Source organism: Carica papaya, chromosome 5 (genome assembly GCF_054855325.1).
Source record: "Carica papaya isolate Zhongbai chromosome 5, ASM5485532v1, whole genome shotgun sequence".
Lineage (NCBI taxonomy): Eukaryota > Viridiplantae > Streptophyta > Magnoliopsida > Brassicales > Caricaceae > Carica > Carica papaya.
In genome coordinates, this window is record NC_142313.1 from 13,900,304 (window position 1) to 13,917,527 (window position 17,224).

The 17,224-nt window shown below is 35.2% G+C and overlaps 1 protein-coding gene across 2 annotated transcripts; it reads left to right on the top strand.

The window, feature by feature from the left end:
• The first annotated feature begins 6,336 nt into the window (after positions 1-6,336).
• Positions 6,337-16,442, top strand: LOC110821146 (Protein kinase superfamily protein). Of its 2 annotated transcripts, none has more exons than XM_022050878.2 (8): positions 6,337-6,558; positions 7,830-7,945; positions 8,357-8,607; positions 8,687-8,813; positions 9,307-9,580; positions 9,883-10,015; positions 10,170-10,256; positions 16,051-16,442. In XM_022050878.2, exons 2-8 carry the CDS (start codon positions 7,858-7,860, stop codon positions 16,177-16,179), a joined length of 1,089 nt encoding a protein of 362 aa, XP_021906570.2. In that variant the 5' UTR covers positions 6,337-6,558; positions 7,830-7,857; the 3' UTR covers positions 16,180-16,442. The 2 variants fall into 2 exon arrangements, with proteins under 2 accessions (XP_021906570.2, XP_088076158.1); XM_088220032.1 differs by having other exon boundaries at positions 6,343-6,558; positions 7,816-7,945.
• The last annotated feature ends 782 nt before the right edge of the window (positions 16,443-17,224 follow it).

Below are 17,224 nucleotides of genomic sequence, written 5' to 3' on the forward strand. Positions count from 1 at the left end.
TAAGTTAAGGTCTGTCCTTCAATATCAATATAACAGAACATCTTTTTTTCTTTAAGAATGAAATAAAGGATTCTTTTGAAGAACAAGGAATATTTGATTACCAATTAAGACATAAACCCCCTTTTAATTACGAAAAAAATCTATGGAAAAACTGGTTAAGAAGTCATTATTAATATGATTTACCTCAGATTAGATGACCTAGATTAGTACTAGAAAAATGGCGAAATAGAGTCAAAGAATACTGTAGAGTTCAAAATAAAGATTTAAACAAATGGGATTCATATGAAAAGGACAAATTAAGTTATTACGAAAGACAAAACTCTTTCGAAGTGGACTAATTGCTGAATCAAAAATAGAATTTTAAAAAAAATGAGAGATATGATCTTTTATCATCTAAATCTATTAATTCTAAAGACAATATTTTTTTTAATTACAACATGGATAAACAGAAATTTTTTGATATCCTCGTAGGTATCCCTATCCATAATTATCTAGTCTCTAATTATTTCGGAAAAGATCGTTTTTTTATAGCGAGAAAATTCTGGATCGAAAATATTTAGATTGGAGAATTCTCAACTTTTGTCTTAGAAACAAGGTCGATATTGAGTCGTGGGTTGATATTGATACTAAGAGTAATAAAAATATTAAGACTGGAGTTAATAATTATCAAATTATTGATAAAATTAATAAGAAGAAGGGTCTTTTATATTTCACAATTCATCAAGATCAAGAAATCAAACCTTCCAATCAAAAACGAAACTTCTTGGATTGGATGGGAATGAATGAAGAAATACTAAGTCGTCTATCGAATCTAGAACTTTGGTTCTTTCCCCAATTTGTCTTACTTTATAATGCATATAAGATTAAACCGTGGATCATACCAAGCAATTTACTTATTTTTAATTTTAATGAAAATGAAAACCTTAATAAAAGCATCACTGGAAAGAAAAAGGGTTTTATATCATCGAATGAAAAACAATTTCTTGGATTTGGATTCGAAAATCCAAATCACGAAGAAAGAGACCCCGCCTACCAAGGGGAGCTTGGATCAGATGAATAAAAACAAGGGAATCTTGGATCAATTCTCTCAAACCAAGAAAAAAATATTGAAGAAGATTATGCAGAATCAGACATCAAAAAACGTAGAAAGAAAAAACAATACAAAAGCAATACAGAAGCAGAACTTCATTTCTTCCTAAAAAGATATTTGCATTTTCAATTGAGATGGAATGATTCTTTAAATGAAAGAATTATCAATAATATCAAAGTATATTGTCTCTTGCTTAGATTGATAAATCCAAGAGAAATTACTACATCTTCTATTCAAAGGGGAGAACTGAGTCTAGATATTTTGATGATTCAGAAGGATTTAACTCTTCCAAAATTAATGAAAAAGGGAATATTGATTATCGAACCAGTCCGTTTGTCTGTCAAAAACGATGGACAATTTATTTTATATCAAACCATATGTATTTCGTTGGGAGATAAGAATAAGCCCCAAATAAAGCAAAGATACCAAGAAAAAAACTATGTTGATAAAAAGAATTTTGATGAATCCATTGCAAGACATCAAAGAATGACTGGAAATAGAGAAAAAAATCATTATGATTTCCTTGTCCCTGAAAATATTTTATCCCCTAAATATCGTAGAGAATTTCGAATTCTAATTTGTTTTAATTCAAAGAATAGAAATGATATGCGTAAAAAGACAAAATTTTACAATAACATAAAAAACTGCTGTCAAGTTTTGAATACAACCAAAGATTTTGATAGAAATAAAAATACCCTAATTAAATCAAAGTTCTTTCTTTGGCCCAATTTTCGATTAGAAGATTTAGCTTGTATGAATCACTATTGGTTTAATACTAATAATGGTAGTCGTTTCAGTATGATAAGGATACATATGTATCCGCGATTAAAAACTCCTTGATAGTACATTTTTCTATATATCATGTACCATTTCGGCTAGATGAAACCAAATGCATGCACACATGGATTGTCTTAGATTCCATTCTGATACATGATATAAATTTAATAATATACATATCAATTAAATCTATAAATGAATCAACAGAATCTTTTGATTTTCGTTTAGATCTAAAATTGCATTTTCTTTTTTGATTTTAAAGAAATATACCATCTTTTTTTGTATGCCTATCTGAATCAAATTGAAAATAAATAATCTAATTTTCAATTTGATAAACTTAGCAAGTTCATAACTACATTAAGATGATTATGTAAAAAACTAGTAGCATTATTATTACTGATCGGTAAAATTCATATCCTTAAAAAGAAAAGGGGAGGGATTTTGTTTTATGATAAAAAATTCATTCATCTCATTTCAAGAAAAAAAAATAGTGGGTCTGTTGAATTTCAAGTATTCAGTTTCACCAATAAGATACGAAAACTTACTTTCACATTTGGAATTGCACAGAAAAGACTATTTATCTCAGAGAGGTCTACGGAAAATTTTGGGAAAACGTCAACGATTGCTGTCTTATTTGTCAAAGAAAAATAGAGTACGTTATAAAGAATTAATTAATCAGTTGGATATTCAGGAATAAAAAAAAATTTCATTTTTGAATCAGTTAATTTATTAGATGTTGAATTTTGATGACCTTCCTTTCATTTTTGGCAATTCAATTCATGTAAGAATGAATCTAAGGAAAAACTTATGAATATACCAACCACGGGAAAAGACTTTATGATAGTCAATATAGGACCTCACCACCCATCAATGCATGGTGTTCTTCGTCTAATTGTTACTCTAGATGGTGAAGATATTATTGACTGTGAATCAATATTAGGTTATTTACACAAAGGAATGGAAAAAATTGCAGAAAATCGAACAATTATACAATATCTGCCTTATGTAACATGGTGGGACTATTTAGCTACTATGTTCACAGAAGCAATAAACGTAAATGGACCCGAACAGTTGGGAAATATTCAAGTCCCTAAAAGAGCTAGCTATATTAGAGTAATTATGTTGGAATTGAGTCGTATAACTTCTCATCTGTTATGGCTTGGCCCTTTTATGGCAGATATTGGTGCACAGACTCCCTTTTTCTATATTTTCAGAGGACAAGAATTAGTATATGATCTATTCGAAGCTGCCACTGGTATGAGAATGATGCATAATTATTTTCGTATTGGAGGAATAGCGGCCAATCTACCTCATGGTTGTATAGATAAATGCTTGGATTTTTGCAATTATTTTTTAACAAGGGTTGCTGAATATCAAAAACTTATTACACGAAATCCTATTTTTTTAGAACGAGTTGAAGGAGTAGGCATTATTGGTGGAGAAGAAGCAATAAATTGGGGTTTATCCGGACCAATGCTACACGCGTCTGGGATAGAATGGGATCTTCGTAAAGTTGATCATTATGAGTGTTATGACAAATTTGATTGGAAAGTCCAATGGCAAAAAGAAGGAGATTCATTAGCTCGTTATTTAGTGCGAATCAATGAAATGACGGAATCCATAAAAATTATTCAACAGGCTCTGGAAGGAATTCCAGGAGGCCCCTATGAGAATTTAGAAATTCGATGTTTTGATAGAAAAAAGGATCCAGAGTGGAATGATTTTGACTATCGATTCATTAGTAAAAAACCTTCTCCTACTTTTGAATTGCCAAAACAAGAACTGTATATGAGAGTCGAAGCTCCAAATGGAGAATTGGGAATTTTTCTGATAGGGGATCAAAGTGGTTTTCCTTGGAGATGGAAAATTCGCCCACCGGGTTTTATTAATTTGCAAATTCTTCCTCAGCTCGTTAAAAGAATGAAATTGGCTGATATTATGACGATACTCGGTAGTATAGATATCATTATGGGAGAAGTTGATCGTTAAAATGATAATCGATACAATAAAAGTACAAGATATCAATTCTTTTTCCAGATTTGAATCTTTAAAAGAGTTCTATGGAATTATATGGATGCTTGTCCCTATTTTGGCCCTTGTATTGGAGATCACAACAGGTGTACTAGTAATTGTGTGGTTAGAAAGGGAAATATTTGCAGGGATACAACAACGTATTGGACCTGAATACGCCGGTCCTTTGGGAATTCTTCAAGCTCTAGCGAATGGGACAAAACTACTTTTCAAAGAGAATATTCTTCCATCTAGAGGAAATACTCGTTTTTTCAGTATTGGACCGTCTGTGGCGCAAGTTTTTTAAATTGCATTTTGACATTCGGTTTTCGATTTTCTTTTCAAAAACACCCCCATAACCCAAATTTTCACCCATTTTTTTCAAAATTATTTTCAATTAAACCCCAAAAATAATTTTATCCCTTATTATTATTATTTTTATTTCTACTTAGTTAAATTAAACTAAATTATAATCATATATTATTACATAATAGATTATTATATTCATCTAAAATTTAAAAAAAAATTAAATACAATAAAATAATATTAATAAAAATAATAATAATTCGGGGTGTTACATAAAAAACTTAAAATAATTATATCATATTTTGGTATTTTAAAAAATAATTAATTAAAGTCATTCTTTTGAATTGTTTTTAAATTATTCAAATATAATTTAATCATTTTGAGTTTTTATTTAAGAAAATAGAAGAAAACTAAACATTTGAAACAAATGAAAAATATTATAGACTAAATTGTGATAATAAAAAAAATGAAGAACCAAATTATAACAAATTATAAGAGCTAATTTGGTAATTTGAATCCATCTATGCATTTATCACAAAAAACCCAGGACACATATAAAAAATTTAGACTCCACTCTAATGTGAAACAGTCTGGTTCTAAGCATCTTGCATATTTCTTATACAGTGCATTAAAAGAGGAGGCGTCACCTGGCATACATGCATTATCACAATGAGCAATGCTTTTCAAACGGATCTTCTTGTGTATACATTGCTTTAGACACAATAACAATCCGCTAAAATATTCATGGGTTGAAGATATCATGGTTTTACATAGCATAGCATTTCGTAGGTCTTATTCTCTTGCCAAAGAAAGTTGGGGCTAAAGTGTAGATTAAAGGAGAAAATCAGGGGGAAAAAAGAAAGAATTTTTGGTTTCCTTTTTTATGCTTCTTTGGAGTGAGAATAAAATTATCGAAATTGTTGTAGGTTTTGAATTATCATTTATTATAATTAAATTTGACCATAATTAGTAAAACGATAATACAAAAATTATTTAAAAATATACATCAATATATTATTATCTCAAAATTTCAATTAACTAAAAAAAGAATTTGTCTTTACCTTGCTTTAAATTAAAGTATCTTTTGCAAAATAAAATCTCATTAAAAAGTAGTATTTTATTATAGGAAATCTCATTAAATATTAGCCCTTTTAGCATAGTTAATTATGATTTGAAACGATAAGACCCCACTAAAAATATAATAAATTATAGATAAAATAAAATATAAATAGAAACTCTACCATATAATTAACATTTCATTTAAAAATATATATACTTTCCATACTGAAGATATACGTTTATATCCTTATTTTAGACTATATCTTAATATTTCTAAAAGCAATTGAAATATTATTCCCTTCTATATTCTTATGTATCTTTTAATATCTCATTTTGTTTTATAATTAACATTTTTTTATTAATATGTGTATATATATCAAGTAACTGAAAATCAGTGTAATAGTTAATTAAAAAATTTATTCAAAGTATTCTAATTAATCATATCTTAAATTTAATTTTAATAATAAAAATAGAAAATAGTTTTCAAATAGTCGTTATTTACTACATGACTAGCCACCATGGAACTTTTTCTAATTTTTTTAATAAGGTTAAAATTTATATATTAATATTGTAGGTAAACTGATTTTTTTAAAAAATATGAATTTATTAATTTAAATATTTAATGTATATTATGTTTATTTATTATTAAATAAATTAATTTTATAATTACAAAGGGAAAAAAATGATTTTTTAGTGCGTGTAAAAGAAATAAAAAATATGAAGGTGTTCTAAATTAATTTTGAAAAAGTACATGCAATATAAGTAAATAATATAAAATTAAAAAGTAAATATATGTTTTTTTTTAAAAAAAGTAATATTAGATTATACAAATTTTCAAAGAGAAAGGTAAATAATTAGGTTGTATAGATTGGATTGGCTCAATGTCATAAATTCGGACCAATTGTAATTGGACAAGTGTTGAAGCTAGTTGGACTTGAGCCCGTCTAGAAATGACTTCTTTTGAAACTTCCCAAGTCAAGTCTGGCCGGCTGAGTCCACTCGGCCGATCAGACGCGAAAGCGAAGAAATTATAATTAAATAATAAAAAGAAAAATTATAAAATCTTAAATCTAATAAATAGCAAATTTTAATAAAAACTCTACTAATAATAATTTAATCTTCAGTGGAGTACCATCCGAGAGACCGAAGCGAAGACTGTTTGTCCGTTCTTCAGCTTCTTCTTCCCATCCTGCGCACTCGTCTCCTTCTTCTTCGTTGTGTGTTCTTTTGTTTTAGTTAGATCTTCAAACGCACTCTCACTAGACTGATCTCAACTGCCAGTGTCTGCTCGATTTATAAAGTAGTTCCAATTTAAGGTAAAGATCCATCACTTTTTGAAACGTTTCTAGAAATGGCTTGCTTTTGTTTCGCCTTCGCTTTTGTTTTTTTGGTTGATCTGAACGAGCATGCACAATATGATTGGAAAACTTTCCCTCAGTTTTAAACTAAAACTTAGCCTGAAAGTTTATGTAATTTTAATGTTTCTTGTGAGGACATGATTAATCTGTTCTTGCTTTGATTGCCTGTAATTTTTGAGCAATTTAGATTTCTTTTTTCCCGGTGATGAGTTTGATCCGGATATGGAATTCGTGACCTGAATCCATTGGATGTGACAACTTGGAAAACCCAGAACAGTATTTTGAAGTGTAGAATTTCGAATGGTCTCATCGATTTGATGCTAGGAGCTTTGAGCCTGTGCCTGTGATTGCTAGTGGATGATACAGAGAATCGTCATCAATGGCACTCAAACTCAGTTAACAATAATTTGTTTTACTTTTTATTAAGTTAGCTACTGCTTAGAAGCTTCACGGTTATCGTAATTTATGCCAAGAGTCGGTGCTATGGGGTGAAAGCGTCCTGCTAACATGAGATTGTATTTCCAGATTATATTTAGGGTGCTTTTGGGTGCTCCACATAGAATATTGCCGTGCTCATCCTCATTATGCTTGAGTTTATGCATAGGAATACGGATTTTTCTGAAAGTTATTTACTGTTCTGATAGAGGAGCATAAGTTTGAAAGGATCATTTTCCACGATTCTAGAAGGTTGGGAGATGATGGCAGATTCTATCTGGTTTTTTTGAGTTGTTCTCTGGCATTAGATTTGACTAAAGCACTAATTTCAAATTATATATAAGCTGTTTCACAATCTTTGCCATCAGTGACTCTCAAACTCCCAAGTATTCAGAAGTTGATGGTTCCTGGAGGCCAATTGACATGCCTCGAAGAGAACAAAAGAGGATGAAAATTTTATGGTTTGAAGATTAACATAATTTAATACCAAGTGAAACAATACTGATGGGAAAATCATAAGCATGCGCAGAACTCTAAAATTTGGTGGACTACTTTTGTCTTGATGATGGTTCTAAAGCAATAGTTGATCTTTATTGCTTTCTTCAAGCAATGCAATTGAATTTGGCAATGATATCCACCATAGGTAGCCAGTTAAACGTGCAGGAAAATTACTTTTGACAAATCGTGCTTGTATGCTGATTAACATCTGTTCTAATCCTTTTCATTTTATTGAAAGCCTTTTCCCTTCCTATATTTGGATAGTTTCTAATAATTATTTAGAGTAAATGATTTAGGAATCAGGGAACACCTTCTTGGAATTGAATGATGAGCTGCTTCAGTTGTTGTGGTGAAGATGATATGCATAAAGCTGCTGACAATGGAGGGCACTACATGGTCAAGAACTCCGGAGGTAATTGTGATTTTAATAAATGTTGATAGATTAAATATCATATTAATACTTTATGACTATCATCATTGTTGGATTAGTTGAATGAATTTGACCCAGCTGGAAGGAAGTTAATCGTAGAATTTCTATGCGGACTGAACATTGATATCTGTGTATCAAATTCAGCAATTTCTTTGTCTTGATTGCCATTATTAGTTGGCACTTTTCTTTTGGCTGCTGTCACAATTTTTTTTATTTGCATAAGCATGAGTTTTTGTGCATCTTGTTCATCTTTTCTATAGTTCTTTCTTCAACTTCCTTATTTCTATGTTTGAGTCATTTTCTTAGTGTATCATATGTTTCTTTATCTGATCCTGTTGAAGTGCCTGCTATTCTGATTCTCTTTCTTTATATCTTTGTTCAATTTCACCACAGGAAATGAGGGAGGATACCATGCATCTGAAGCAGCATCTAAGGGTGCTCAAACTGTAAAAATCCAGCCAATTGAAGTGCCTGCTATTCCTGTGGATGAACTGAAGGAAGTTACAGATAACTTTGGAGCAAATTCTTTGATTGGAGAGGGTTCATATGGAAGAGTATATTATGGGGTGCTCAAAAGTGGGCAGGCGGCAGCAATAAAAAAGTTAGATGCCAGCAAACAACCTGATGACGAGTTTTTAGCCCAGGTTTAGTTGCATCTTATCAGTTTTACCACATAATTGAATTTTATTAAATTTGCAGCTAAATACATCTACGGATTTACAGGTCTCCATGGTATCAAGATTGAAGCATGAAAATTTTGTTCAACTGCTTGGTTACTGTGTTGATGGGAATTCCCGTGTACTTGCCTATGAGTTTGCATCAAATGGATCTCTGCATGATATTCTTCACGGTACATGAATTAATAGAAAAAGGATGAATGTTTCTTAATGTAATTCATAATTCAGTATCTGACAAAAGCCGTGATGCTATAACTCCCCACTTTAAAAACCTATATTTATTTATTTGAGTTGGTGAACATTTGATATTCATTCCTGGATACTTTAATTCATCTTTCATATTTTAATAAACCGATTCTGAATCAAATGAACCCTGGGTCCTATTGTATTTTTCTAATATTTGTGTGGAATAAGTAAATACTTGACATTTAATTAGAATTTGAATGCAACTGGTTTTTTGAAGTTTCTACAACAGGCCTCAACGTTGCGTTATCTGGCAGATTGCGACTAATTATAAACATTAAATTTTTATGCTCCAATAAGATTTAGGTTAATTGTTTAGTTAAAAAAAGATTTCGGTCAATTGTCACTCTTTATCCCCTCAATACAAAATGATGGCTTATATAATGCCAGTGCCTTAACCATTGTTGTTCCTCTTCTCTCCAGGGAGGAAAGGTGTGAAAGGAGCACAGCCTGGTCCTGTGCTGTCGTGGCACCAACGGGTAAAGATTGCTGTTGGAGCTGCTAAAGGGCTCGAGTACTTGCATGAAAAGGCTGATCCTCATATCATCCATCGCGACATCAAGTCTAGTAATGTCCTAATTTTTGATGATGATGTTGCTAAGATTGCGGACTTTGATTTGTCTAACCAAGCTCCTGATATGGCCGCTCGTCTTCACTCCACTCGTGTTCTTGGAACCTTTGGATATCATGCTCCTGAGTAAGCTATTTTTGGCTATCCTTATTCTATTCCTATGGTACATCTTGCAGTGTAAAATGGACTCTCTATATGGGTTCTGTGAAAGAAACTTTTGTATTTGGACAAATTGATATTATAGACACTGAAACTTTTGTATTTGGACAGTGAAAATTAGTCTAGCTTCCTCTGTCAACTTACTGCAATTACTTATTTTAGGCACTGTCCCCTTGATGAAGTTGAGTGTAACATTCTAGATTTTTAGAATGTTTATGTGACAGGCCATTTTCCTGAGCACTTATTGGCAGTTCTTCTAATTTTGGCAGATATGCGATGACTGGACAATTAAATGCTAAGAGTGATGTATACAGCTTTGGTGTTGTCTTGCTTGAGCTTCTGACGGGGCGAAAACCTGTTGATCATACACTCCCACGTGGGCAGCAGAGTCTAGTGACATGGGTATGAAGTTCATGCTATTCTGTTTCTTTAATTTTTTTTTGTAATATGTTTAAAAGCTTTGGAGATATAAGCTTGCGCTATGTTTGAAATCTTTTTGAGGCATAAGCATGTTAATACCATGGCTGACAACTCAAAGTTCTGGATTATATTTTAGGCCACACCAAAACTTAGCGAAGACAAGGTTAGACAATGTGTTGATACAAGACTAGGAGGAGAGTACCCTCCTAAGGCAGTTGCTAAGGTATTTACCATTGTCTCTTTCAATTGATTCTTTCTTTGAATTAAAATGTTAGATCTGGCTGTAAACTGTATCTCTTAATTTGAAAGTAAATTAATGTTTTCAAATTAATATGCTGTGCCTGAAATATTTCTAATCTTCCACTTGAGAACAAGTGACAGACAGTCAACGATTTTGACATGTTAAGCTACTATTGATATAATGTTTAGCATCAGTATATTTTCTTCATCCTCTTCTTCATATGTTGTTTTATCTACTACCAAGGAGGTATTGGGTTTTAAGTATACGTGGGGGATCAAATTTATCACACATATCTTGTTACCAAGATATGATAAATACATTTAGTTACAGGAAAAAGACCTATTCTTCGCCAATATAGTGACTGGAAATGGCAATTGAGAAAAGTAATTTTCTATTGGTTCCATAATGTCATGGATATGGTATGCCTAAAGTGATAGATCCCGATGCAGTCAAAGAATCCCTATAAGCAACCCGAAATATCTGGGTTGTTATACACCCAAGTAAAGCAGTTGAAGAAGTAATCTGCAGAACTGTCCGCAACCAACAAAACAGACCTAGAAGCAATTTAGGAAGATCCTGTGATCTGCTCATTCTCTTATCCACTTACATTTATGAATTTTTTTATAATTATCTGCATCTTTTATGTTAATCCAGTACCTTAGAAGTAGGAAGATATCGTTGTAGCAAGCTCTATTTAAAACACTTCAATTCAGCAATAAAGACATGAATAATTTCTAGAAAAATCTTGATATTTTCTCACCATAAGCAGAAACTATATCAGGTTATTTTGTAGCTTTGAGTGAGACTTATCATTGGTATCAGAGCCAGGTTCAAAATGACCACGAACAAGGAACGCATTGAAAATCTTGAAACCGGCCTCGGAGGATTACAGGACAGCTTTAGCCGCATGAAGCTCCGATTGACTGACAAGATGCGATTAATTGAGGAGAACCTCAAGCGACTGTCCGACACGATCGCGTCCAACCGAGAAGGATCCAGCAACCACCATGTAAGCCGCCCAAGCCTGCCGCCCCTGCATTGCGAAGAGAGATCCGAGAGGGACGAAGGGAGAACCTTTTATTCTAGAGTAGCCAACTTGGAATTTCCATCATTTGCCAGCGGCGACCCCACTGAGTGGCTCAACCGCGCGAGAATATTTTTTGACTTCCAAGCAACTGCACCATAGCACCGGGTTGCCTTAGCGTTGTTCCACCTTGAAGGAGAAGCCAATTGCTGGTGGTAGTGGCTAAGCAAGAGTTACAAGAAGGAAGGCCGGGTAATAGGTTGGGCCACGTTTGAAGAAGAATTATGAGTTAGGTTTGGCCCAACTGAATTTGAAGACTTTGACGAAGCCCTCTTGTGCAACAAACAGACTGGGCCGCTAAGGGAATATCAGAAGGACTTTAAGTGCTTGGGCAACTGAGTCCACGGGTGGACGCCAAAAGGCCCTAATTGGGACTTTCATTAGCGGGCGTAAGCCTGAACTCGCAAATGACATCCGCATGTTTTGGCTCAAAACCTTGAAGGACGCGATCAGCCTGACCTGAATGAGAGAAGAACAGATGGACCGGTAGCGCAAAATGACCCAGCTTAGGAGAAATTTGCCCGGTCCGATCGTGAGCAACCCAACCGGTCCGAGCTTCTTACCTGCCTCAACCCAGCCAAACCTAATCGCCGCCAACGCCGCGAGGTGCCTTCCATGTGAGGACATGCAACGACGAAGAACGCAGTGCCTCTGTTTTAACTATGACGAGAAGTTTACGGATGGGCCACCGTTGCTGTAAACCGTAGTTTTTCTTACTCGAGGGTGAATGCACAGAAGAGGACGGGGAGAGTTTCGATGACCCAGAAATTTCCCTCCATGCCCTCACCGGATGGACTACCCCCCGAACCATGAAGGTTCCGGTCACAATCCAACGCCAGAATCTAGTCGCACTCATCGACAGTGAGTCGACCCACAACTTCATCAACGATCGAATTGTGGGGCGCTTACGACTTACGGTCATCCCGACCCAGCCGTTTATCATGAAGGTTGCAAATGACAAACCTTTGAATTGCAGAGGACGATTTGAAGATGTCCCGATCACCATTCAAGCTATTGTGTTCACTCTAACTCTGTATTCCCTTCCATTAATGGGGCTTGATCTTGTGCTAGGGGTACAATGGCGAGAAGGATTGGGTACCGTAGCCTGCGATTGGAAGAAGTCAACAATGGAGTTTCAATGGCATAACCAACCAAGGCTGCTCCACGGCCTCAGATCACCCCCCCCCCCCCCCAGCCCGCGGGTTGCTTCAGTGGAGGAAATAAGTCGGGTTATTCCCAGCCAACACTTCATGTATGCTATCTGTTTCACAAAAGATCATGAGGTCTCACCACCAAACGACAGAAAGGAATTTCAGGAAATATGGAAGGAATTTTCTGAATTATTCCGAGAACCAGAATGGCTGCCACCCCAAAGAGACATTGAACACCAAATTCCTCTCAAAGATGGCACCGAACCCATCAATGTCCGACCATACCGCTATGCGTATTTCTAGAAGGCAAAGATACAGAAACAATGAATGAAATGCTTCGCTTCGGGCTCATTCGCCCAACACCAGCACCTTCTCCTCTCCTGTTCTCTAGGTCAGAAAAAAAATGGGACATGGTGGTTTTGTACAAATTACCGTGCCCTTAATCCTGTCACCATCAAGGATTGTTTTTCCATTCCCACAGTGGAAGATATGCTGGATGAATTGAACGGAGCAGCTTATTTTACAAAACTAGACCTCATTGCGGGCTACCGTCAAGTCCGAGTGCAGCCATCAGACATCCACAAGATAGCCTTTTGGACACTCAACGGCCACTACGAATATTTGGTAATGCCCTTTGGACTACGTAACGCACCTTCTATATTCAAAACTGTAATGAATTCTATTTTTTGTCCATACTTACGAAAATTTATATTAGTCTTTTTTGACGATATTTTGGTGTATAGCCCCGACTGGGAGACTCATTTATCACATGTTAGGAAAGTTTTTGAAATATTGAGGCAACATCAGTTCTTTATTAAGCAAAAAAAAAATGTCTTCGGCAGCCAAGAATTGGAATATCTAGGCTATATTGTGACACCTGAGGGAGTAAAAGTGGATTAAGGAAAAATTCAAGCAATGTTCAATTGGCCAAAACCCCGCAACATCACTGAACTACGGAGATTCTTGGGCCTTACTGGTTATTACTGCAAGTTTGTGCAAAACTGCGGGCTCATAGCCTGGCCCTTGACAAACCTGCTCAAGAAAGGATCCTTTCAATAGGACGAGGGGGCTGAGACAACATTCACAGAACTCAAAAAAGCCATGACCTCCACACCTACTTTGGCACTTCTAGATTTCAATAAGCCATTCACTGTTGAGGTCGACGCCTTTGGGAACGGAATTGGGGCCATGCTCACCCAACATGGCAAGCCTATTGCCTATATGAGTTGAGCCTTAGGCACCTTCAAACTATCATGGTCTACCTATGCCAAGGAAATGTTGGTTGTGGTCGCAGCCGTCCAAAACTGGCGGCCCTACCTCTTGGGACAGAAATTTTTCATCAAGACTGATCAACGAAGCCTTAAGTATTTAATGGATAAAAAAATCACCACTCCAGAACAGCAAAAATGGGTCTCCAAACCATTTGGATACGATTATGAGATATTATACAAGCCAGGAAAAGACAACTTGGCTGCCGACGCACTATCACGACAAACTAACGGGCCTGCACTTGAGGCCCTGCTTACAGCCAACACGTTATTATGAGATCAGATCAGGGAAACAACTAAGAGTAACCCATACATGCAAAAGTTAGAGAAACTTGCCTGAGATCACCCGGGGTGTCCATATATCGAGAAAAATGGCCTAAAATACTACAAACAGCGAATTGTCGTTCCACCTAAGTCCGACATTGTTCAACAATTATTACAAGCCTACCACAACTCCCAAATGGGAGGCCACTCAGGGGTACTCTGCACTTACAAGCGACTGGTTCAACAATTCTTTTGGGCCACCATGCGCCAATCTATTCAAGAATATGTATCCGCTTGGGACGTGTGCCAACGAGTCAAGTCAGAAACATTATCACTAGTAAGATTGCTACAATCGCTCCCTATCACATACCAAATTTGGGAGGACTTTACAATGGATTTCATCAAAGGGTTGCCACCATCTCAGGGTAAAAATACGATCTTGGTAGTCGTAGATCATCTCAGCAAGTCCACTCATTTTTTGGCTCTCGCACATCCCTATACCGCTAAGGTAGTTGCCGAAAAGTTTGTGGAAGGCATAGTCAAGCTCCACGATATGTCATGATCCATCATAAGTGATCGAGATTCCATCTTCATTCGTCATTTTTGAAAGGAGTTCTTCAAAACATAGGCACCGAATTAAAAATAAGTTCCGCATATCACCTACAAATCGACGAGTAATCGGAAGTCGTCAATCAATGTGTGGAACAATATTTACGATGCCTCACTCACCAACGACCAAATAGATGACAGCTCCTACCATAGGCAGAATTCTAGTACGACACCACTTACCACTCCTCAATCGGCATGACTCCCTTTCAAACTCTATATGGACGACCACCACCCACTATACCACACTACATTGAAGGAACAATGGCAGTAAACAAAGTTGATCAGCAGCTCACAACTAGAAACGACCTACTCAATCAACTAAAAGCTAACTTACATGCAACTAATAACAGGATGCAACAAACCGCAAATGCCTCTAGGCGTCATGTAGAGTTCCAAGAAGGCGTGTGGGTCTTTCTCCAGTTACAACCATATAGGCAGCAAACTGTTTTCAAACAAGCACTGCAGAAACTTGCATGTCGTTTCTTTGGCCCATATCAGATTGAGGAAAAAATCAGTCAGGTCGCCTATCGACTCAAGCTCCCTTACACATCCTCCTGCATCCACCCGGTATTCCATGTGTCCCTGCTAAAAAAGAAAATTGGCTAGTCCACCCCTACCATCACCGACCTGCCCCTAACCAATGAAGAAGGCAGTATCATTCTCCACCTAGAGGCAATTTTGGACACCCATTGGATAAAAAAGGGATCCCAATTCGTTAAAGAAAACTTAGTGAAATGGAAGGCCTTGGCCATTGAAGACGCCACCTGGGAAAATGCTAAGGAATTGAGGGACCGATTCATCAACCTCTTCAGGCAGGGAATGATGATAGATCCTGATGCAGTCAAAGAATCCCTGTAAGCAACCCGAAAGATCTGGGTTGTTATACACCCAAATAAAGCAGTTGAAGAAGTAATCTGCAGGACAGTACGCAACCAACAAAACAGACCCATAAGCAGTTTAAGAAGATCCCGTGATCTGCTCCTTCTCTTATCCACTTGCATTTCTGAATTTCTTTATAATTATATGCATCTTTTATGTTAATCCAGTACCTTAAAAGTAGGAAGATATCAATGTAGTAAGTTCTATTTAAAGCACTTCAATTCAGCAATAAAGACATGAACAATTTTCAGAAAAATTTTGGTATTTTCTCACCATAAGCAGAAACTATCTTAAGTTATTTTACAATTTTGATTGGGACCTATCATAAAGTTATAATCTTACATTCATAGTGCTGGGAAGCTCTGGGTTTCTGTGGGCTGTTGACCATTAAGAAGTCAAAATGTAACTTTTCTAAAAAAATTTTTGCAAAAAATCTTTTGCAACTTTGAAGACTCTCCTTTTATTATTATTATTTTTTTGAGATATAAAGACTCTCCTTTTATTATAATTTTTTTTAACAGTTGGCTGCTGTTGCTGCCTTGTGCGTGCAATATGAAGCTGATTTTCGGCCAAATATGAGCATTGTTGTCAAAGCTCTCCAGCCTCTCTTAAATGCTCGGCCAGGACCGACCAGTGAAACAACAAGTTAGTGACTTTCTCGGCTCTCCATCTGTTTATCTCCTCTTCCCGTGCTTCTGTAGTGCGTGCAAATAGTTGAGATGAAAATACAAGGATTTGTTGCCTAAAAAAAGAGGGATTTGTTTAAGGTGTTATTAGATCTATCCTCAGGGTTCCACATACTCTCATTTTTTATCTCTGTATTATTTTGTTCATAATGTATGTGTCCTTCCTTCTCCCATCTTATGTACTCCACTAGCTTCTATTTATAATATTTGATTATATTTTGGGTTCATTTTCCGCTCCTTGTTCCAAAATAAGGTTTCCAATTGGTCTTCTGGTGGAAGTTGGACAAGCGTCTTGTATGTCTAGTACAAGACTCGTGAAAAGGGGTTCTTTCAATCAGATATAGGGAATGGTACTTAGTTACAACATGTTGTAGCCACAAATTGAAGAAGAAAGTAATTTAAATTAGTTCACTGAATTCATTTATCCTGCTCTTACAGTTCTTACTTGCTCCATTTTCAAAAAGATGATCTAAACACTATAGCCAGGTTCAATGTCGTAGAGATTTGCTATGGACGTTCACAAAATTAGATGCGGCAACAAATTGGGTGAAACTGAGAAGTTAAATATTTGATTAAATTATTTTAAATAATGGTTTATCTCGAATTTGGTTTGAAGTTGGATTCAGATTTTATTTAATATTTGATCTCAGTTTATTTAAAGTGACAAAGTTTTGTGATATCTACAAAGTTTCATTACTATTCACCAAATTGCAAAATTTGCTAATTAGAAGACATTATTTATCATAACAACATGGTTAATTTGGAATGGACATAATACTTGTACAATAAAGAGTATCCTCAAGTTGACTTTCAAGTTTCAAGCTTCACCTCCATATTCAATCTCGTATATTGATATTATATTGAAAAATGAATTTGAATTTAATATTTTAAAAGTTTAAATTTATAAAAAAATATTTAATTTATTTTATATACATTGGTAGTATTTAGTATTAGTAATATCTCATTTTTTATTGTGGAGTTGTGAGTTGTTTGAGAAATTAAATCTTTC

Excerpts from the sequence above, each read along its gene's own strand:
- LOC110821146 (XM_022050878.2), top strand. The coding sequence starts at position 7,858 with ATGATGAGCTGCTTCAGTTGTTGTGGTGAAGATGATATGCATAAAGCT. Across the intron at positions 8,814-9,306 it reads TCTGCATGATATTCTTCACG|GGAGGAAAGGTGTGAAAGGA; the intron begins GTACATGAATTA and ends TCTTCTCTCCAG. Across the intron at positions 10,257-16,050 it reads CTCCTAAGGCAGTTGCTAAG|TTGGCTGCTGTTGCTGCCTT; the intron begins GTATTTACCATT and ends TTTTTTTAACAG.